This window comes from Podarcis erhardii (genome assembly GCF_964252035.2).
Source record: "Podarcis erhardii genome assembly, chromosome: 14".
In the NCBI taxonomy this organism is placed as follows: Eukaryota; Metazoa; Chordata; class Lepidosauria; order Squamata; family Lacertidae; genus Podarcis; species Podarcis erhardii.
In genome coordinates this window covers 28,164,733-28,186,455 of record NC_138503.1, presented here as the reverse complement: position 1 = coordinate 28,186,455, position 21,723 = coordinate 28,164,733, and the positions used below count along the sequence as shown (strand labels likewise).

At 50.3% G+C, this 21,723-nt stretch overlaps 1 protein-coding gene across 8 annotated transcripts in view; it reads left to right on the top strand.

Moving 5' to 3' along the window:
- The first annotated feature begins 6,216 nt into the window (after positions 1-6,216).
- The window catches only part of TLE3 (TLE family member 3, transcriptional corepressor), a 51,651-nt gene continuing 36,144 nt past the window's right edge, over positions 6,217-21,723 (top strand). For 6 of the 8 annotated variants that reach the window (XM_081838883.1, XM_081838880.1, XM_081838882.1 and 3 more), the window contains exons 1-4: positions 6,218-7,320; positions 7,949-8,049; positions 9,340-9,403; positions 11,864-11,908. In XM_081838883.1, the coding sequence (XP_081695009.1) occupies positions 7,297-7,320; positions 7,949-8,049; positions 9,340-9,403; positions 11,864-11,908 (234 nt within the window). In that variant the 5' untranslated portion in view covers positions 6,218-7,296. Of the gene's footprint in view, positions 7,321-7,948; positions 8,050-9,339; positions 9,404-11,863; positions 11,909-21,723 lie in introns of all 8 variants that reach the window. The other 2 variants (XM_081838881.1, XM_081838879.1) reach the window with 2 other exon arrangements.

Genomic DNA, 21,723 nt, shown 5'->3' with positions numbered 1-21,723 from the left:
AACCACAGGAGGGCAGAGTGCTCTTGTGCTCAGATCTTGCTTGCTGGTTTCCCACCATTGGCTTGTCCAGCAGGCTTTTCTTATGTTCTGTTCTCAGGAACCATATTTCTTCCTTTCCCCATATTTCTGCAGTTCAGACATGGAGAACCTGGAGCTAAACCCCCAACTCCCATAGTCCCCCAACACTGGAGTGCTGAAGAGCATTGCAGTCCAGCAACATTTTGTCTTTAGGAGATGGGGGTGAAAGGAGTTGAAGTGGGTGGGGCCCTGGGCAGTAGCCCTGCTGGCCCTTTGCAGAGAAACCAACAAGGAGTCTTGTGGAACCTTGAGGACTAACACCTTTATTCGACCACAGTTGTTAACTCTCAGAGCTGCTCCTGATACTGTAACTCTTTGGTGTTTCCCATTTTAGGATGTGGTTTCTCTCTCTCTCTCTCTCTCTCTCTCTCTCTCTGGCCATCACTAGATACAAATGGCATTTTTATTTATTTTTAACATTGAATACATTTTTGTTCTGGCAGGCTTTCCCACCTGGAGAAATGAGTCTTTACCACCATTATCTTCTTGTTAAAGGTAAAGGGACCCCTGACCATTAGGTCCAGTCGTGGCCGACTCTGGGATTGCGGTGCTCATCTCGCTTTATTGGCTGAGGGAGCCGGCATACAGCTTCCGGGTCATGTGGCCAGCATGACTAAGCCGCTTCTGGCGAACCAGAGCAGCGCACGGAAACACCCTTTACCTTCCCGCCGGAGTGGTACCTATTTATGTACCGTATTTTTCGCTCTATAAGACTCACCAGACCACAAGATGCACCTAGTTTTTGGAGGAGGAAAACAAGAAAAAAAATATTCTGAATCTCAGAAGCCAGAACAGCAAGAGGGATCGCTGTGCAGTGAAAGCAGCAATCCCTTTTGCTGTTCTGGCTTCTGGGATAGCTGCGCAGCCTGCATTCACTCTATAAGACGCACACACATTTCCCCTTACTTTTTAGGAGGGAAAAAGTGAGTATTATAGAGCAAAAAATACAGTACTTGCACTTTGACATGCTTTCGAACTGCTAGGTTGGCAGGAGCAGGGACCTAGCGACAGGAGCTCACCCCATCGCAGGGATTCGAACCGCCGACCTTCTGATCAGCAAGTCCTAGGCTCTGTGGTTTAACCCACAGCACCACCCGTGTCCCTGTCTTCTTGTTAGGGTTTATTTTATTTATTTGCTACACTTCACATCCCGTCTTTCCTCCAAGGAGCTCGTGACATACATCATCCTCTGTATTATATTCACAGCAACGTGTGAGGTAGGACAGGCGGAGAAAGGCAGTGACTGGTCCCCAAGGTCACCCATGAGCTTGATGGCCCTGAGTCTCTACCCACTCCACCACACTGTCCTCTTTTAAATGTATTTTATGCTTTAAAACTTTTAAAATTATCTCCTGGGAAAATCGCCCTAATCAATAAATTAATCGCAACGATAACCATGCAGAAAACGAGGCCAGCTTCAGGGACTTGACCCCACTTGATCCAGCTCCTCGTCTCCCTCCTGGATTCCATTCCGGAGTTCCCTGGCCGCCACCGCGCTCAGGGTGGAGGGCGGTTGTTGCGCGGTGCGGTGCCAGCCTCGCCTGCCTTGTGTCCCACGTGGGACCGGCTCCCCGGCGCTCCAGCAGGCCTCCAATCGCGAGGCGGCTGGCCGGCTGCTTAGGCGGGGTGGGGGAGGGGAGGCGGCCTGCGACCCTGGAGCGCCCACTCGGCTGCAACAGGAACGGATCCAATTAGAGGCGCGGAGGAGAAGGCAACGTCCCCGGGTCGGATGGAGGGGCGGGGGCCTGAAGACGCGGGCGATTAATGAGCTGCGGGGGGGAGGGGGGCTTCGGAGGCTTTTGTTTTTTTGTTTTGCCCGGGGAGGGAGAGAAAGCTTGCGGGGGCGGGGGAGTCCCTCCATACTCTCATCTCCCTTCCCCGCGATGTCCAACTTCAAAGCAAGCAGAGACCCCCCTTCCTGCAATTCTGATTTGAGTCCCCGTTTTAAAACGGGGGGTCAATTTAGCAAAGGGGGAGAGTGGACGTGGCCTATTAACTCCCCCTTTCCTCAAATTCCTTTAAATGCACACACACATTTCACTTCCTCGCGGCAAACGAGAGAAACGGCCCCTTCATTATTATTATTATTTAAATAGAAGCTTCTCCCTTTGATGCATAAAATCAAATTGATATTTAGCCCCTCCTCCTCCCCTTTTTCGTTTCTCATTCTCTCTCTCTCTCTCTTTTTTTTTAAATGCACGGCTCCCTTTTTACCACATGGTAGTGACAGATTGTTTGAGCTGGAAGGAGAAGCCATTCAGAGCTAATTAAGCGGCCCTTTCCAAGCAGGATCCGCGAGCGCCAGTCTCGGGAAGGCAACCTATTTGTCAGCGCTCGGGCTCCGGCCGCCCCACGTGCCTTTGACGGACAGGTCTCCCGGCTTGGAGTGGCAGCGGCGAGGCGCCCAGGCCAATGAGGAGCCGGCGGAGGGCTCTCTCTCCTCCCATTGGCCGGGCGCCGCTTCCCCGTCTCCCTCCCGCGCGTGTGGTTTGCTTTCCCCGCCCCCTTTCTTTACACGACCGCGCCCCACGTGGGACAAGGAAGACGAGGAGGGGCGGGGCTCGCGCCACTCACTCTCTCTCCCTCTCTCTCCTTCCTCGTGACGTCAGGCGAGGGGAGCCATTTTGTGCTTAATGGGCGCTGCCCGGGAGGGGCGGGCGGGAGCTTGGCCTGGGTTTCTCCTTCAATTAATTACTGCCTCTGTTCCTCCGCAGCTGGGAGCCGTCTGGGCCGGGCCTGGGCTTGAGGAGGGGACGGCAAAGGCAAGGCGGGCCCCCTTCAGCACCAGCAGCAATTGCCATTTGCAAATGCTCGACAAAAGCAGCAGCAATTTGCAAATGCTCCGGCAAGAGCCAGGGCCAACGGAGGCCCCGCAACCGCTTCGTTAGCATGCAAATACTCCCCTTTGTCTCGCTGTCGGAGCTCCAGCTGAACTCCGCGGCGTGGGAACGGCCCCCGGCCCCGCTTCCCGGAGGCCCGCTGGACTGTGCTCTGTGCCCTGCGTCGGCAACCCTCGGGGTCCAGGAAGAGCTGGGCTCAGCCCCCCAGAGAGCCTGGCATCCTGGCTTTGGGAAAGGCACTCTGCGCACCGCCAGAGGCACTCTTGTGTTAGGCGCTGTGCAAAGCAGGTTCGAGGTTTGGGAGGCTTAAATCAGTGCTGCCTTTGAATCGCCGTCATTGTATCAAGACACATCTAGGCGCGCAACTTTAGGATTGCAACCTGTCATTTGGCCCATACTTGCTACTGCGGAGGAAAAGTGGCTTAGAATCCCCTGAAAGGTCCACGTTTCAAGTCCTCCGCCTCATTGGTATCCCGGGGCACGTAAAGAGCATTGTGAGCCCCGGCTAGGGATGACGCGGGACGATCGTGCCAAGAGGGGTTCATCTGAAACAACTCTGTTTCTGCGCAGCTACCACCACTATCGTCTCCCCCGCTTTCTGGGGATCACGCGCAGCTGCTGCGCCGGATCCGGAAAGGGGGCGGCCCGGCGCAAGCAACAGGCCGACGCTTCTTTCTGGCCCTTCCGGGGCCTGCCTTTGCGGTGCTTTGTTGCAAATCGGTGCAGCCGAGTGTGTGACTTTAATGAAATTACTTTCCTCCCCCCCCCATTGGGGGGGGCCTCCATCAAAGCCTCTCAGACTTTCAGAAGAAAAGGGAGCGAATAACAGGTAGCGCAGTGGGGGGGGGTCGTGTTCGCATAAAGCACAAGACACCCCTCCCCCCCCCTGTCCTACTGGTGGGCACATCAAAGGCAGGGGAGGGGCGGGCCCAGCGCCCCCCAGGAATTCTCCCACCGCCTGACTGCTCCCCCTCTCCCTTTGCAGCCCTGCCAACCGTTTTATCGGCCCTAAATCTTCCGAAGTGAAAACATTAAAATGACAAAAGCGATTTTGTTTGTTTTATAGCTTCTAATTGGGGCTGCTTTGCAGATCTAATGAGATTAGGAGGGAAAAGCGCTCTCGCGTTCACACGGGCTGCGGAAACAAGCACCGCGATTGTTGTCCGGACCGCGCTTGCCTCGTGGGGGGGGGGCGCTTACCCCTCGCCTCGACGGAAGGGTCGCCTCGGGCCTGGGAGACAGCGATTGGGTGCAAGACCTTGCTCGCCCCTCTGCCTCGTGGAGGGCCGGGCCACCCAGCCTCAGTTTCCGTTCTGTCCAAACGCTTTGAATTACAGTCTACAAAAATTGTATCTGTATATTGCAGGGAGTTGGTCTGGATTACCCTTGGGAATCCCCTTCCAACTCTACAATGTTATGATTCTGTAAAATTGTATCATGAGGTCATCTTCCAGTCTTTTTTCTTCAATTTTTATTTTATTTGAAATGCCTTCAATTTCCCTAGAAAAGTGGTCACTTGACTGCACACAACCAAACAATATCGCTTAGGGGTGGAGTTATTCTGCTGAAAATGTTGAGTTGAAATATTTCTAGGCCGCCTGCCCGTCCAAGACAGTTAACAATAATAAAACAGGATAGAAAAATCAAGAAGAGGAAAGCGAAAACCTTCAAATCCTTCCCAAGTTAAAGGTGATAAAACATCCTTGGCCAGCTGCATCAAAACCCTTTCCCATCCCAACCAGGAGGGATTCCAGGCAAAGCCCGTTTGAAAAAGCTTCTGAAGCGCAGTCGGTGTTTAGATACACCCGCAGGGAGTTCCAAAGGCATTTTAGATTCTGGAGGGAAATGGGCCTACAGGCCCTCCGCCATTCAGAAGGTTAGGTTTGCTGATTCAGAGATCAAAGGGTGTTTACCAGACAGGTGGCTATTGTGGGATGAGCTGGTATCTATTCCCCTCCTCCCCCGCTATAATCCGGATTGTCCCCTTCCTAGGAAAATCTGATAAATTAAAAACAACACCCAGGTTGCCAAGGGCCTTCGGTGAGAACTGACCATCCCGCTGCAATACTTATCTGCACCCAAAACGTGGGAAGACAATTCTGCTCTCTGTACTGCTGGGGCGGGAGGAAGAACTGGACTCCTGTCCTAAAAGCATTGTTACTAAAACAGCAACAAGATCTGGCAGCACTACAAAGTCTTAACGAACGGATGAGGACGGCAGCGGCAGCGGCAGCAGCAGTTCTTGTGTTATTACTTTGTATACCCTTCCAAGGTGGCGTATGACTTTCTTTCCCCCATCCTCGTTCAATTCTCACAACAACCCTGTGAGGTAGGTTAGGCTGGAGAGCCTATGACTGGCCCAAGGGTCGCCCAGTGAGCTGCATGGCCCAGTGGAGGGGATACGAATCCTGGTCTCTCCCGGTTCGTAGTCCGATACCCTTATATCGCTATGCCATCTGACATCTGAAGGCAGCCCTGTTTAGGGAAGCTTTTAATGTTTAATAGGTTATTGAGTTTTAGTGTTTTGTTGGAAGCCGCCCAGAGTGGCTGGGGAAACCCAGCCAGATGGGCGGGGTATAAATAATAAATAAATTATTATTATTATTATTATTATTATTATTATTATTATTATTATTATTATTATTATTATTATTATTCCACCTTGGCTCTCGCATTAGATGGTCTCTCCTCCGCCTAACACGTTGTGCCCCCCACTCCAAAACCTGGATGGGCGGGCGGGGCGCTTCTCTTGTTGCTATTCCCTCCTCACCTTCCCCGCCCGCCCCCGGAAGTGTACAGACAAACATACACAACTTCCTAACTCATCAGAAGCGGCCTCCCCCCCCCCCACCGGGCGCGGTGGCATTTCACGTCGGATTATATCATCAGCCCAAACCGCAACCAAATGATCCCCGGGCAGAGAAGGAGAAGCCCCCCCCCCCCCACGCCTGGGCAGGAGCCGTGGGAAAAAAAGGAAAAGGGAGGGGGGCAGACTTGCTGGGGAGGGGGGCTGCAGCGAGGAAGGAAGGAAGGAAGCGGCCCGGCGTTGGGGGTGGGGGTAGATCGGGGGAGGGTCCGCTGCTCCGCTTCGCCTCCCTTTCCCCGGTTCGGACGCCAGGTGGCACCGAGAGGTTCCCTCCCTCCAACCCCCTCCTCCTCTCCCCGGCCCCTCCCGCACTCGACCCGGGCGCCGACCAATCACGCGGCGAGTGGCTGCGGCCCCCACGTGGGATCCCCGCGCTGTGATTGGCGCAGAGCTCGCTCAGCCCTTCAATTCATTTCTTCCTTTCTTCTCTGCTCGGCGTTTGCTGCTGCTGCTTCGCCTTTCTCGGTCCTCCCCCTATTTGGAGCGCGACGCGGAGTTCTCGTGTTGCAGCGGCGGCGGCGGCAGCAGCAGGAGCCTCGCCTTCTGTGGGTGGCATTGCAAGGCCGGATTGGAGAAGTGGGGAGGGAGGGGGGGGGTTGTGCCGAACGACGTTTGCTCGCGGCTTGTTCGGGGTGGGGGCCGTCGCTACAAGCCTTTGAGGATTTGCCTCCTTTGAAGAAGCGACCTCCCCTCCCCCCTCTCCCCCCCTCCCCGCTCTCTTCGCCTCCATGACCGCGGCGACCCCGTCTGGATCCGGCTGCGCTTTCTTGCGACGGGGAGGACCGTGGGAAGGAGAACAAGGGACGGAGCCCGCCTGACTCGGCTCCGCGTGCGCGGGGATAGGATCTCGGTGGAGTTACTGCGAAGGAGAGAGAGTCCCCCCCCCACCACCACCGAAAAACAACAACAATCCGGGCTTTGTTTTTCTTCCTCGTGTGGTTTTCTTGTCTCCCTGCGAGCGACCGAGGAGGAAATCGTTGCAGCCCCGGCGGCCAGGGAAAGAGCAGCCGGGCGGATTTGCAAGGAAGTATCGCCCCCCCCCTTCCAACACTCCGCGGCGTTTGTCTCGTCTCCTGCTCTGCCCGAGGGAGCTTTTTCTGGTGGATCTGCTAACAAAAAGGAAAGCCCAGCCGTCCGCCGGCTTCGGAGTAGCTGCGGATTGTGCATGTGAACGCGCGCGCTTGGGTGTAATACCAACGGAGGGGTGCCGTGGTTCGAGGGAGGCGATCGTCTCTTGCCTTCTTCCTCGAGCGGCGGCGGGGGAGCCTTTCCGAGCCCGGGGAGGGGGGTAGGATGCCCGGAAGGGGCGGCGGCTCCCCCTCGCCCGCCATCGCCGCTGCCCACCCGGGGGAAGCCCGGCCGTCGTCGTCGCTGCTGCTGCTGCTGCGCTCGGAGGACGAGGAGGAGGCGCGTCAGGCTCCCGGTCGTGGCGGCGGCGGCTGCTGAAGCGCCCGCGCTCGCCTCCTTTGTCCAGGCTCCGGAGGGACCGTCGCTCCGATCGCGGGGCCGGCCATGTATCCCCAAGGGAGGCACCCGGTGAGTAGGTGGCGGAGTCGAGGGGGGGAGGGAGGCGCCCTGCTCGGCCTTCCCGTGGCCTTTGATCCGGATCGCGGCCCTGGGGGCTTGAGCCGCGTGTAAACGGAGCAGCGCCCCTTGGGGCCCGCTTGGGAACTCGCCCGTTTGGGGGGGGGGGTTTGTCGTGGTGCTCTTTTCCCCCATCCCCCCATACATTTCCAGGCACTCCCCCCTCCCTCTTCACTTTTCCCTCCAGCAAGCCCGCGTGCATGTGTGGGGCTGGGGGTGGGGAAGGAACGGGGGCACCGAGCCCCCTGCTAGTGGCGTCACAGAGAACTTGCTGCTTTTAAAAAATTGTGGGGGGCCCTTGTTTATATTTTTGCTTAATTGTTCAGCACCCCCTTTTAACTGGGGGAGCTGTAGGCGGAGCCAGGTGTCATAAGACTAGATTTTTATCAACTTCTTTTTATGTAGGCTTTTTGGGGGGCAAGGATTTGGGGGAGATTAGCGTGTAACTTGCACTTCTCCCCCAGTCCTGTGGCAGGCATTTTGGGTGTCTACAGCTGGGGTGTGTGTGTTGATGATGGGCTTACTGCCCCAGAGGACTTACTGATAAACCTGGTGGGGGGCTGTCTTCTCCCCATTCCAGGCACCCCACCAGCCTGGCCAGCCAGGCTTCAAATTCACCGTTGCCGAATCCTGCGACAGGATTAAGGACGAGTTCCAGTTCCTGCAGGCTCAGTACCACAGGTAACCTTTCTCCGGCTCCTTCCTCCCACCTTGCAAAGGTGAAAGGCTTATTAATCCTGACAGACGCTGAAGGGTTAAAAGAGCAGGCGTTCCGGAGTGTCTTAGAAACCACAAAGCTGGCTGACATCCAGGCTGCTTATTGTTCTCCACTCTCTGTCAACTTGGGGCTCACTCCCCCCCTTTCACTTTCTTTAAGAACATTTGGGGGAGTTTCCAGAAAGGAGTTTTGCAGCCCTGTCTGCTAAGAACATTCATTTATTTCCTGCACGTTGTCTTTGCTAGTTAGTAGTTGTTTAGCTGAAGAAAACAACCCCCTTGCCTTCAGATGTGTTCCTCTTCCCCATTGCTTGCTAAGCTGTTTTGATTGCAAGGAACACCCCAAGTGGTTCCATCAAGCACTCTTAAGGTTCCTTACTTGCAGCCCAATCCCATCTAGGTTTTCTTAGGAGTCAGTCCCATTTATTTTAGGGGGATTTACTCTCAGATAAGAGGCAGTCCCAAGCAGGCTTCCATAGAAAGCCTGCTGGCACACAGTCAGAGGCTGTGTGTTTAACACCAAAAGTAAATTGGGCATGTTATTTCAGAGCTGAGAGTTTTAATCTGCACAGCTTCTAGGCATTTTTGGGAGGATTTGCTAAGAAGATCCCAAATTTTCGTGCTAATTCTCCCCTACATTTCCACCTCAATATCAACTCTCAGGCTTTTAATTTGCTGACATCATTAAGAGGTTCAAGACAGGTCCCTTTTCAGGTTTTGTAATTGAAGCTCTGAGGGTTAGGCATAAAAAATCAAGCCTATTTTTTCAGATGTTTTTTGCAACTCTTCTGTCAGAAAAAGGCTGCCTTTTCACTGAGGGTACCTCCAATTTAAAATACTTTATCACAATCTCCAGTAAATAAACGAACAAATGCCACTCATTGGCAGTGTATATAATTCAGGCTCTGGTGAATTTCCAGTGACACTTTGTTCATTAAAAAAAAAAAAAAAATCTAGTAAGTCTCTTGTCTCACAAGAGCTGTACTTCACTCACTTGTAGTCTTGTGACTCTGTTTTGAATCTGCTCTGTGAAGGATCAAGTGCCTTGGAGCATATACAGAGTGCATCCTTTTTCATAGTTTGCATGTCTGCAGAGTTAATGGGGAAGGAAGGGTTTCTGGGTGAAAAGGTGTGACTTTCAGGTACTCTTTCCTTGACTCTCCCCTCACCCCACCCTGCCCGTCTTGTTAACAACTTGAGTATTTCTGGGACTTCTGAGTTGTGAAGGGTACCCTCTCTCTTTTTCTTTTCTAGTCTTAAAGTAGAGTACGACAAGCTTGCGAATGAAAAGACAGAGATGCAGCGCCACTACGTGATGGTAAGAGAGACTGTTTGCCTGGGGAAAACCGGACTTCTCCCACCCAGGCTGGGTCACTTGGAGTTGTAACCCAAAACATTGGGTGGAAGGCTTCTTTCGGAACTCATGGGGTCTCATATGAGGTTCCCATCCCATTCCGCTCCACAAACCCTTTTCTACCTGTCCACCTTTGTGTGCCCTTCTGCTTTCAGGGAAGCACTTTAACACACCTGGCTAAATGGCCCATGTCCTTAGGATTTTCTTAGGCAGTCCTGAGCGCTTTTTGCTCTTCTATGGAATATGCTGCTAATATGACAGTTTTTTCCATATCTGAAAAATAATAGCTGTTGGCTCCCTGTGGACGTATGTGAACAACCGCAGTGTTTATAAGCCCTTGGTGGTGTGGTGGGTGCCCGACCTGGGCTTTTGCTTCTTTGCCGCAGAAAACTCCCTGAAAAAAACCCGCAACCCCAGGAAGTGCCTTGATTCAGCTCCACATGAGTCCCTCCGTTAACTCAGCCCAGCTGTAGCCAGTGCAGCCTCCCCAGTGGGATTTGAGTCCCCGTAGCTGTGTAAATGCCTAATCGCTGCGGTGTGTGGTCAGTTGTTGCTTTTGCTACAGGAAAGCCTTTCCCAGGAAGTGGTCCTCGCAGTTGCTAATAATCCCTGTGGTTGTGGCAGCTCTGGGAATGCCAGAGGTTAATAGCCCTGGCAGAACCAGGTATTGGGGAATGGCTGTCAGAAACTGATCGGCCGTATGCAGCTCAAAGGCATTTAAAGGGTCCTTTTTTGCGGTAAATGTGATGGATTGGCTCTTGCTGGCTATATGGCAGAATAGTTGAGTTGAGTCTGACTATTCGCCATGTTACTCCTTCCAGGCATGCTTGGGTCTGACCTCATTGGGAGCCTCATGAGCACACCAGACGCCCAAATGAGGTCTTGCCCCCCTTCTGCCCAAAAAAACCCTGGGTTTGTAATGCAAGGCTGCAGGGGACTTGGATCAAGGGCATCTCATTTTCTCAGTTGGGTTCACTGAGGTGGTGTAGCCTGCACATTTTAAAAGAGCAGCAGACATTCTTGTATGTCGGACACCCGGGCAAAGGGGTCTAGATTCAGTTTCTCTTTCACTTGCTGGTTTCATATTTGGAGGATGTTGAAGCCTGTGAGACAACCCCACCCCACCCCCCGAGGAAAGTGGTACAGTCCTGAAACAGGTTGACCACTTCTGGTGTGTCTGCGGCCTCCAAAATGCCCCCCTTTCCTCCTGTGGCCGGCGCACATCAAATGATAGATTGTGGCCACCCTGCAACAAATGCAGCTTGTAGGTGGTTATACTCAGAAATAAGACCCACAATGTTCACTGGATTTTGCTCCTGGGGAGGTGTGCCAGGTGGGCAGCAGCTCCCATCACCCTTCTCCACTGGCTGTGCGGAGGACTAACACATCTGGAGAAGTCCGAATTGGCTGTGCTCTTCTCAGTTGCACATAGCACAGAGTGCAATTGGTTCTCCCTCCTTTGTGCATATAACATGCAGATATACATGCCACCGGCTTAGCATGCATGCAGCCAGTCCCTGGAGTGTTGAAAGGGCTTGAGAGCTACTGTGGTGTAGTGGTTAGAGTGTTGGAATAGGACCTGGGAAACTGGGTTCAGCTCCTTGCTCAGCTCTGAAGTCAGTCATGGGCCTCTCAGGCTAACCTACCTTGCAGGGTTGTTTGTTGAGAGGGAGAACCTTGAGCTCTTTGGAGGAAAAGGTGTATAAATGCAAGAAACTCAATGAATTGTAAACCTCACAACAATCTGAGAAGGGAGTTGAGTGGTATTATGTCAAATTGTCTGTGTGTCAGGGTGTGGGTGAGAGGGCATGTCTAAAGCAATGCAGTGAATTCCTCGTGCGTTGCACCATCCCCAGCTGCTATGCAGCACAACCTTTAATTAACAATTAAAAACATCGTGTTCATCAATGTAGGACACTTGGATCCCGGCAGAGCCCTTTTGGATGTAGGCTTTCCTGGTCAAAGGTAGCGGGTTTTCTCAATCCCGCTTTTTGAAATCCCTTAATGACAGGTGCTGCTTATCAAATAAGCGCCTTTCTGCATGTGTGGTGTGCTACACCCTTGAGCTGTGATGTTGAGCGCAGCGCAGAAATAGCTCAAGTTGTCTCCCCAGAGCCTGTGTGGGTTGTCTTTCATCCAGGAGACAGAGAGCACGCAGTTCACGGCTAGAGCTCTCCTAAGCAGCTTTCGGAGAAGAGGCAGGCGTGTCAAAGCATTGTCATCTTGTTAAAGATATGTCAGGCAGGGCGGACACTCTGCGGCTGCAGCCGTTTCTTGGGCTCCTGCAAAGCGAGAGCAAACCTTTCTTTTCTCCTCCGCCTTCGCTTTGAGATACTGGGTACCATATTCCGGATGCTTCCAAACATTTATTGCATGATTAATGAAGATCTCTCCCCCCCTTCCCCATTTTTTTCTCTTTTTCAGTACTATGAAATGTCTTACGGCTTGAACATTGAAATGCACAAGCAGGTGAGTGTCTTTGCTTACTGTGTCCCTGTTCAGTGGTCGGTTGCCTCTTCCCTCCCTCTCTTCGGCTACTTCAGGAACAAGGCTTGGGGGAGAGAGAGCATTAAGCTGTTGCCAGGGAGATTTGTGCGAAAATCAGGGCAGTGCAAATGTTGCCCCCTTGGATTCAGAATGACTTGTGGGAGGTGAAGAGGTGTGCACGACGGTGGTGTTTATTTGGCGTTTCAAATTCCTTTGTTTTCCTTGGGCTTTGGAGTTGTGGAACTCTGACCCTTTCGCAACTGTGGTTTTGAGCAAATACTTGTGTTTTTGCGGTTGCTGTGTTGCACCAGAGCAGTCTTGCTCCCTCCACCCCCATCTCTCAGCACCTCCACATCCTGCCCCTTCTCCAGCCAAGTTGCACTTTCCTCTTTTGCAACGCCCGTTTCTGTCACATGACGTGTTGCAATGCATTGCTGACCTCACTGTTGTGGAGACCCCAGGATCGCAGAGGTAGTTTGTCTGCTGGCACCTTGGAATGCACCACGGCAGTGGGGTGCCGTTCACATGGGATCCTGGCATAAGGAGATCTGTGGGGTTGGAGAGCACATCAAGTCCATCAGCTGACTGACAGTGTCTGGGCTGTGGTCAAAAGTTGGAAGCATTGGTCTGTTTAACACAACTGGCTTTTATAGCTACTGTAGTTTTGATTTATTTCTTTTTTAAAAATTCATTTAAAATAAATAAAAACTGTAGCCTGGCTATAGGTGTACCCGGATGGGTAGAAACCAAAGAGTTCAATAACCTACTTACTCATCTCTTTTTTTGGAAACCTCACTGCGCGTTGCTCAAATTTTATTCCAGGATAGCAGAGTTTTTTTTAAAAAAAGCAGCAAAGTAATTAGCAGAAACCTGGAGCATTTTGTGTTTAAAGTCACTTTTGTTGTTTTAATGAAGTTGATGCTTAATGAAGTTGTCAAGCACCCAGGTCTTACTGAAAGTTGTAATTATCTCGTAGAACATTGTCCAGCGGGGTGTTTGGATGGTGCCCTCAGAAAGATTGGGTTATGGAAGTTGATTTTCTGTTGTTGTAAGTTTAATTTGGTAGAGTTAATAGGTTGGTCCTTGTTTCATATGTGTACACAGACCTATGATGATAATATGAAGGGCAGTGTATTAGTATTCCTCTAAATAAATGAGTGTTGATAGAAATGTGCTTTGTATGTGTTCAAGGGCGCACTTTTTTGTTACATAATCTCACCGAATGCCTGCTTCTTTAAAGAAGGGGCAGAGTCAAAAGGGAGTAGACTGTGGTGCATACATAGGGATGGATAGAAGGCAGATGAGACTGTGAAAGTGGTCATGGAATCCTAGAATTGGAAGGGACCCTGCAGGTCATCTAGTCTCATCCCCTGCAATACAAGATTCTCTAACAGATGATCACCCAACCCCTGTGGAAAACCTCACATGACTGAGAGTCCACCTCCTTCTGAGGGAGTCTGTTCCGCTGTTGAACAGCTTTTGCTTTCAGAAAGTTGTTCCTAATGTTGACTTGAAATCTTTCTTGTCATTTGAATCCATTGGTTCAGATCCTACCCTCTGGAGCAGCAGGAAACAAGTAATTTGGTCAGTGCTTGTAAGACAACCTTCTCCAATTTGGTGCTGTCCAGATGTTTTAGGACAACCATTCTTATCATCCCCAGCCAGCATGGAGTTGTTGGCCAAAACAACTGGAGGGTACGGGGTTGGCAAAGGGTGCTGTAGAAGAGCCCCCCTCCCAACCCCCAAAAAACTTGGACCACTGGGAATTTGGAATCCTTTCCCAACCCCCTACAGCTCTGCCAGATCGCCTACCCCTTTTCTCGGTAGCCACATGACCCGGAAAAGCTGTCTGTGACAAAAGTTCAGACCCCATAGTCAAATTCGGCTGAACTGCCACCATTTCCCGAGAGTGACTGGCTTGCAAAGAGTTAAACTCCTCTTCCAGGCGATAGCATCTAATGACTATTGCAGCCCCACCTGTTTGTCTGGCAAAGAGGCAACTTCTGTCTTACTCTAATGGCTCCCCGCCCCCCCCTTCTCCCCCCCCCAAGGGCAGAACAAGCTGAGCTGTTTGGGAATGCGATTTGCTTCCTTGATAAGCTTAAAACCTTAAGGAGCCTAGGGCCTGGGCGCATGATAGCAAAACTTCAAGGAATGAAGTTATTGAGATCAGGCCTGATTAGTTGTGATGCCTTGGAGGGGAAGAGCTGGAGCTTAACAGCGGACCATAGAACCATAGGATTGTAGCCTTGGAAGGGACCCCCGAGTCATTTAGTCCAGCTCCCTGATTCCTCATGCACTGCGTGGTTAAACAGTCTCAGGAGGCAACTTGGATGGTTTTAAAACAGAATTGGACCAATTTTTGGAGGGGAAAGCCATTGATGTCTACCAGCCATGATGAGTACGCTCTGTCATCAAAGTTTGAGGCAGACAATGCTTCTGAACACCAGTTTCTAGAAACCATAGGAGGGGAGATTGTGCATGAAACCTGCTTGCTGATTTAACCTCAGCCATCTTGTTGGCCGCTGTAGGGAGAGGATGCTGGCCTTACCCAGTGGCTCTTCTTAGGCTGTGATGGAATCACAGCTAAGGAATCCCTGCCAGATGGCCATCCAAGCTCTGTTTAAAAACCTCCCAACAACAGGAGTCCACACTCTTCCAGTGGAGTCAATTCCTCTGCTCTTGCCCTCAGAAAATTCTTCCTAACGATTAGCCAGAATCTCCTTTCTTGTCATTTGAATCCATTGGTTCTGGTCTTACCCTCCGGAACAAGCTTGTGCCATCTTCCCTCCAGATATTTGAGAATGGCTATCATATCTCTGCTAAACAAACCCGCCTCTGCACATGTCCTAACTTACCAAGATCTTTCGTAAAGCTGTGTTGCCCAGAACTGGACACAGGACTCCAGGTGGGCTTTTTGACCAAGACGTAAGAGATCTTGCGCTTTTTAGGTTTTTGTATTCTTCTTTTTAAACTGGGCTTCAACGTGTGCCTCACTCTCTACAGGTCACTTATGGCCAAAAGAGCAACTAACGAATGCAATAAAGAAATAAGGAGAGTTTAGAAGCTGTTGGGGAAAATACCCAAAAGTCTCTTGATACCTCGGTTGGCTGTCCCAGGCAACTGAACCAGGGTACTGAGAGACACTTTGGTATTTTTGCTATCAAAGCTTTCTGGCCCAGTGGAGAGAGTCTCCCCTCCCCTTATTGTGTGGCTGCTGCCCTCCAGAACTCTGCTCTCAAACCTGATTTAAAGGCCTATTTCCATTTGTTGCTTTATATCTTCGCCCCTCTAAGAGAGTCGTAAATTAGCGGCTGAAGATTTCGAGCTTTGAAAGGCCTGTGGAGGCGAAGAAAGTGCCAGAGAGGGACTCTTCAGACTTGGCAATTTGGCTGGGTGGTTGTTGTTTTTCTTCTTTTTTGCGGGGGGGGGGGGATAATTCACTCTCTGCAAGCAAACCCCTCCCAGCCTACGTCTTGCTTTGGGGGACGGCTCCTTTTGATGCCGGGTTCCCTGGCTGGTAATTATGTCAGATTTATATCTGCGCGAGGGGGTGGGCGGGCAGCTTTGTAGTCGATGTGTCTGTGTGATGTTTTTGGTTGGAGATGGCATTTTAAGGATTATTGAACGAAATGAAATGAGCTGCCTTGATTGCAAGGGGAGGGAAAACCGATCCTTTAATCTGCCTTCTCGCCTTGCCTCTTCCAGCAGGTTGGGAAGAGGATTTGCTGGGCTCAGCTGGTAGCAGGGAGTTGGCTCTCCTCTCACCTTGCCTTCGCGCCCATCCACTCACATTGATGCTGCTTTTGCCAACCTGGGGTCCTCCAGCTGTTTTGAATGGCGACTCCCAGTTTTCATACAGAACATCTGGAGGGCAAAGTGGCCAGGATGAAGAAAGCTGGTCTAATGGGACTTGTTTGGGGCGACTGTGGCTTTTGTGGGATTTGATTTGAAGGCAAATGTCTGCCTGGTGACGGCAGAGAGAAGTGCGGGACTGTCCATTATGTGCTCACCTGGCCTGATCTGGGACCCCATGGAACAACGTTCATAGTTGGGTGAGGTCCCTGCAATGGGTGTGGTGGGGCAGGGGAAAGACAGAATGAAAGCAAAGATGGTTTGGGGTGTCTTGAGAAGCCTAGAGATGGCTGGGAACAAAGCCTCACCCAGTCTTCGTTAAGAATGTATTTTTCTCTCGAATGTAAGACATTCTGTATAGTTGCTGAGCATGTCAGAACCCTTTAATTCTAAGTTGTGTTGGAATTCATGTGCCCCTGCTTCTCCACGGGAGGTTCATGAGCATGGGCCTTTTTGGTGGTGGCCCTCCCTGTTTGGGGATGACTGTCCCCAGGGAAATGCGCTTGCTGCCAATCTTATTTGTCTTTAGACAACAGGGAAATACTTTTCTCTTTTCACCCTTAAGCTTGAGAGATTGACCTCTTTTAGCTGGAGCAGGATTTATTTGTTTATTTCATGAAATTTATACACTGTTTGTAAAAAAAATACTCCTTGAAGTCTGTAGGATGACTCTTTCAAAAGCAGTTACTTGTTTCAAGTGGCCCCTGGGGAATAATTTTAATTCTGCTTCCTCTGTGTTTCCATGGCTTTGAAAGGGTTTAGGGTGGTTTGGAAACCACCTGTGGACTCCTCTTTGCCTGGGGAAAGCCCCTCACCAATCCCCAATTCATATAAGAAATGGAAAGCTTTCAGACATCCCATTCAAGTCCTAGTGGGAGTGAGCCCCAACACTGCTATCTCCTTTGTTTCAGCTGCTCCTAGTGTCATGGTGATTCAGGGTATGTGTTTTAGTCTGTTGCTAATACAAGTACTTGCTCATCCCCAAAGGATTCCATCTGGCAAGTCATGAATTTGGGGATGATATCCTGGGGGAACAGTCAAGGAATTCTAGGGTAATCTTCCTATATACATAAAAATGTAAGGCTATCATCACACAGCCGGCATTGGAGGATTTGTGGTGTTTCATCACAATCCATCCAGTGTGGAACTGTTCAGACAGCAGGAAGAAGAAGAACTTGATATTTTAGTGTGGCAGCACCTACACTTTGAAACTCCATGCCTATTGACATCAGGCAGGTGCATTACTGTCCTCTTTGAGCACCTGCTATAAACAGTTTTGTTCAGCTGAGCCTACCCAGATGTTTAGAAATTGGATGCAAGTCTTACCTGTTTTTAGTCTATTGCTATGCTAACTTTTCAAATGCCTTAAATTGTTGTTAATTTCTCTTACTTTGAGCTTTTTAAAAAACAACAACAGCCAAGCAGTGTATACATTTTATCAAATGAGAAAACATTGGCGGGTTTTGTGCAGGCTGCCTTTGAATGGCCTCTGTTTAAGGATTAGTCATTGATTGGCTTTTACTGCTTGTGAATCCTGAGTGGGAAGAGAGAAGGGTTCAATCTTTTTTAAAAATTATTTAGCCGCTGGATGAGAACAGCTGTTAACACAAGCTGCCATATGTGTTTGTGTGCATGTGTGTGTGTGCGCACGTGCACACACACTGAAGAAACCCAGCCAGGAGGTGTTAAATAGAAGGCCTGAATGAAAAGACCCCAGTTGCTGCTCCTCTGGCCAAGATATTCCCGCAAGTAAATCCCAGCCACTAATAGTGGTGTGGATGCTGAGCAAGGAGGTTCTGAGCTAACAGACTTATCAGGTGACCTGCATTAGCTTTATCTGCACACCATCGGGTAGACGCTTGAATGATTCATGCTGTTTTGTGCCCTCCAGACTAGCATGGCAGAGCAAAGCGCAGGGTTCCTTGGTGGATGTTTGTCTTTGAGTATATAAAAAACGGAGGAGATTTCTTTTGGGGAAATTGCAGCGGGAGCGGCTGTCTGGAGGCTTTGATGAGCAGTGGATAACTAGGAGAAGTTAGGAGCACGGGAAGCTGACACTGAGTCAGAACACTGGTCCATCTAGCTCAGCATTGTCTACACTGACTGGTAGCAGTGGAAACTCTCGGGGGCTTTTGGCAGAGACTCTCTCCCAACCCTACCTGGAGATGCTGCTGGGGTTTGAACCTGGGACCTTCTGCCCGCAGAGCAGGTGCTGCCACTGAGCCTTTCTCCAAAAGGCCTAAAAATGCATCAAGTACAACTTGTCGCCACTTAGGATACATCCAGACAAATTGAAGGATGCTCGTGAAGCAAAATTTCACAGCAGGTTTAAGCTGCCTGTGAGTGGTCCTTTGTGTGGTGCAAGAACTCCTGCCTCTGGCAAACTAATGAGCATGAGAGTCCTCTCCTCTCTTGCAGTTTCCAGCAACTGCACTCAGCAGCATAGCTGCGGGCAACATAGCCGTAATAGCTAGCAGCCATCGATACAATTTGGTAACCCTTTAAAACTGTCTAGATGGGTGGCCATCCCTGCTTCCTTGTGGGAGTGAGTGCCATAGTTTTGACTTTGTGCTGCATTGTAGCAGTTAAAATGGCTGTTTAAGCTTCTTGCTTTAAAATAGGTAAAATAATGTCAAAATATGGTATCTGCCTAATTGGGTGAGCAGAGGAAAGCCAGGTAGGTAGCTGTGTTGGCCTGATGCAGTAGAAATATATATATATATATATATATATATATATATATATATATATATATATATATTTGCTTTCGTAGATTTTCACGGGTACAGGAATGCAGGTTTTGGTGTCCTCGGGTGTCTTCCCGTGTAAAAGTTGGGGTGTCTAGGCGACGTTTCGACGAGGTCTGAAGATGACGAGTGAGACCTCGTCGAAACGTCGCCTAGACACCCCAACTTTTACACGGGAAGACACCCGAGGACACCAAAACCTGCATATATATATATATATATATATATAATTTAAATTGTCCAGTAGCACCTTAGAGACCAACTAAGTTTATTCTTGGTATGAGCTTTCGTGTGCATGCAGACTTCTTCAGATACAGTGGTACCTCAGGTTACAGAAGCTTCAGGTTACAGAAGCTTCAGGTTACAGACTCGGCTAACCCAGAAATAGTACCTCAGGTTAAGAACTTTGCTTCAGGATGAGAACAGAAATTGTGCTCCAGTGGCCCGGCAGTAGCGGGAGGCCCCATTAGCTAAAGTGGTGCTTCAGGTTAAGAACAGTTTCAGGTTAAGAACGGGCCTCCAGAACAAATTAAGTACTTAACCCAAGGTACCACTGTACTCTGAAACAGAAGTCACCAGACCTTTATATATAGTGAGAGGGTGGGGAGGGGTACTACTCAGAAGGGTGTTGGGAATGGGTGATTGGTTGGTAGGTGTGGTAAACCTGTAGCTTTCTCATGTATAATGAGATAAGAATCCAATGTCTCTATTCAGACCAGGGGTCTCCATGGTTTTAAGTTTGGTAATAAGTTGTAATTCAACAACTTCTCTTTCCAGTCTATTTCTGAAATTCTTTTGTAACATGACAGCTGCTTTGAGATCTTGTATAGAATGTCCTGGGAGACTGAAGTGTTCTCCTCCTGGTTTCTCTGTCTTGTGATTCCTGATTTATGTCCATTTATCCTTTGGCGTAGGGTTTGGCCTGTTTGTCCAAACCAGAGTGCCTTTTCAGCCTGGTGGGACCTGCTGATCAGACACCCCCACCCCCCACCCGGCCCTCTCTGCTTTGAGGTTCCAAGAACATTGCATCAGCTCCAGCTAGTGATCTCCTTAAGAGATAATACTAGGAATCTGCCAAGTGCTTGAGACCCCCCCCCCCGAGTTGCGGGAGCCCCCTCCCATTTAGCTCAGCTCCTTTAGTTAATGGCAGGGACGCCTGGATTCACATTACAAACCCCCACCCACCCACCTCGCTGCCGCCCCAAATATCTGTTGAATCTCCTGGCTGGGCGTCCTTATTTTTATCTCCTGAATCGGCCTCGTTTGCCTCGTGCGATTGGCAAATCCGTAATAACCGTTTGCGCCCACGCGCGCCCACACTCCTCCCTGAATTTAATTCTCATCAGCGGCGCTCTCCATCCTGGCTAATAACGCTTTGCTGCCGCAAATAGCTTTCAACACGCCATTGAGAGCCTGGTTGAAGAGCGCACTTGAGCGAGTGCTAGACAGCTGGAAGTGCCCCTAATTGTCTCCCCGAGTGAGAACCGCTTGGAGGCTCAAGGACCTTATTTTCATCTGCTTAGAGTGACAATATTCTGCTTTCAACAAATGCTGGAGGCACTTGGGCGGATGGCCTCATCCCCATCCCTTTCCCCTGCCCGCCTCTGCCCTTAAAGACTTCTTGGGAAACTGGAGGGTGGTATGCAGAAGCAGATAGGTGGCTGTGTGTGTTGTTGTTTTTTCCAAAGGGAAAGGGAGGAACTCAACTCATTTATCCTCTTGGCTGGCTGGCCTGCTCTGCCAAGCCAAATGTCAGCAGGGGTGCTTGGTGACCCCCCTGCTCACCCCCTGGGGGGCTCGATTCTCCTGTGTGCCCCCTAAATCTGTTTCAGGAGCCCCCCACAACCCTCTGGAGCAGATTTGGGAAGGGTGGGGGAGAATGTTGGTGAGTGAGAGGGGAGGGGAAAGTCCTGCTTCTGAAACAGAAACCCTTGCACTAAATGGATGAACACTGTTCAGCACCCAAATGCCAATCATCATCATCATCATCATCATCATCATCATCATCATCATCATCCCTTCACCTTAAGGTCCCCAGGGGAAGTTACAACAACAACAGCCACTCAGAGTGTGGCTGGGGCAACCCAGATGGGTGGGGTACAAATAAAACAACAACCACAACAACAACCACAACAACAGAAAATGCAGTATCAAAAAACAACAACCCACAGCTGGAAAAAAATCTAATAAAATAACAATAACGTCTAAGGTTTTGATTAATGTGGAAATTGTTTCCCATTTGGTTGTGTATTTTTTTGATGTGGTTTATTGCTTAAGACTTTTGTAATTATGTAAATCTTGGTAAGCTGTAAGCCGCCTTGAGCGTTGTTTTTTTTAACTGTGGAAAAGCGGCATACAAATAAAAAATGATGGTAAGGCAGTGGGGTTGTCTAAAGAGCTGACTGGGCAGAAATAGGAAGATAAGGAGAGCCTGCTGGATCAGGCCAATGGCCCATCTAGTCCAGCATCCTGTTCTCATTGTGGCCAACCAGATGCCTCTTCTGGGAGACCCGCAAGCAGGATTCGAGCACAAGATCACCCTCCCCTCCTCTGGCTTCCAGCAACTGCTATTCAGAAGCATTGCTTTCTCTAACTCTGAAGGCAGAGCACAGCCATTGTACCTAGTAGCCAATGATAGCCCTTCTCCATGGACTTGTCTAACCCTCTTTTAAAGCCCCCCCCCCCAAGTTCCATAGTTTAGCTATGCGCTGGGTGAAGAAGGACTTCCATTTATCTGTCCTGAATATTCCAGCATGTCTCTTCTTGCTCTTCTTTTCTCTAAAAAACCCCAAACAGTGCAGCCTCTTCTGCATAGTCGCTCCCTCCCCTCGACTGTTTGGGTTTCCCTTTGCACAGCTTGCTGGACTGTGGGCCAACCAAGTGGGTGCCCTCTGCCTGTCTTGCCCTCCTGCTCCCATCGCCCCTCGCGGCCACCACATTTGTCTGCCCTCTGATATGGAGGGTGGCGAGTCTGTGTAGATGACAGGTAGCAGAAGGGGCAATAGGCTTGGGTGACAGGGATGTAGAGTTGAAGATTTGGACATGGGGTGGAGTTGGTGGGCATCTGGTCAGTTGGCAACAACTCGGGGAGAATCCATTTCTTTGGGAGATTTTCAGGGTCGTGTTCCTTCAAGATGGACTTAAGTCAGCAGGCAGTTAGTCTTGCTTTTGAGTGCTGTGATTGTCCCCCCAAAT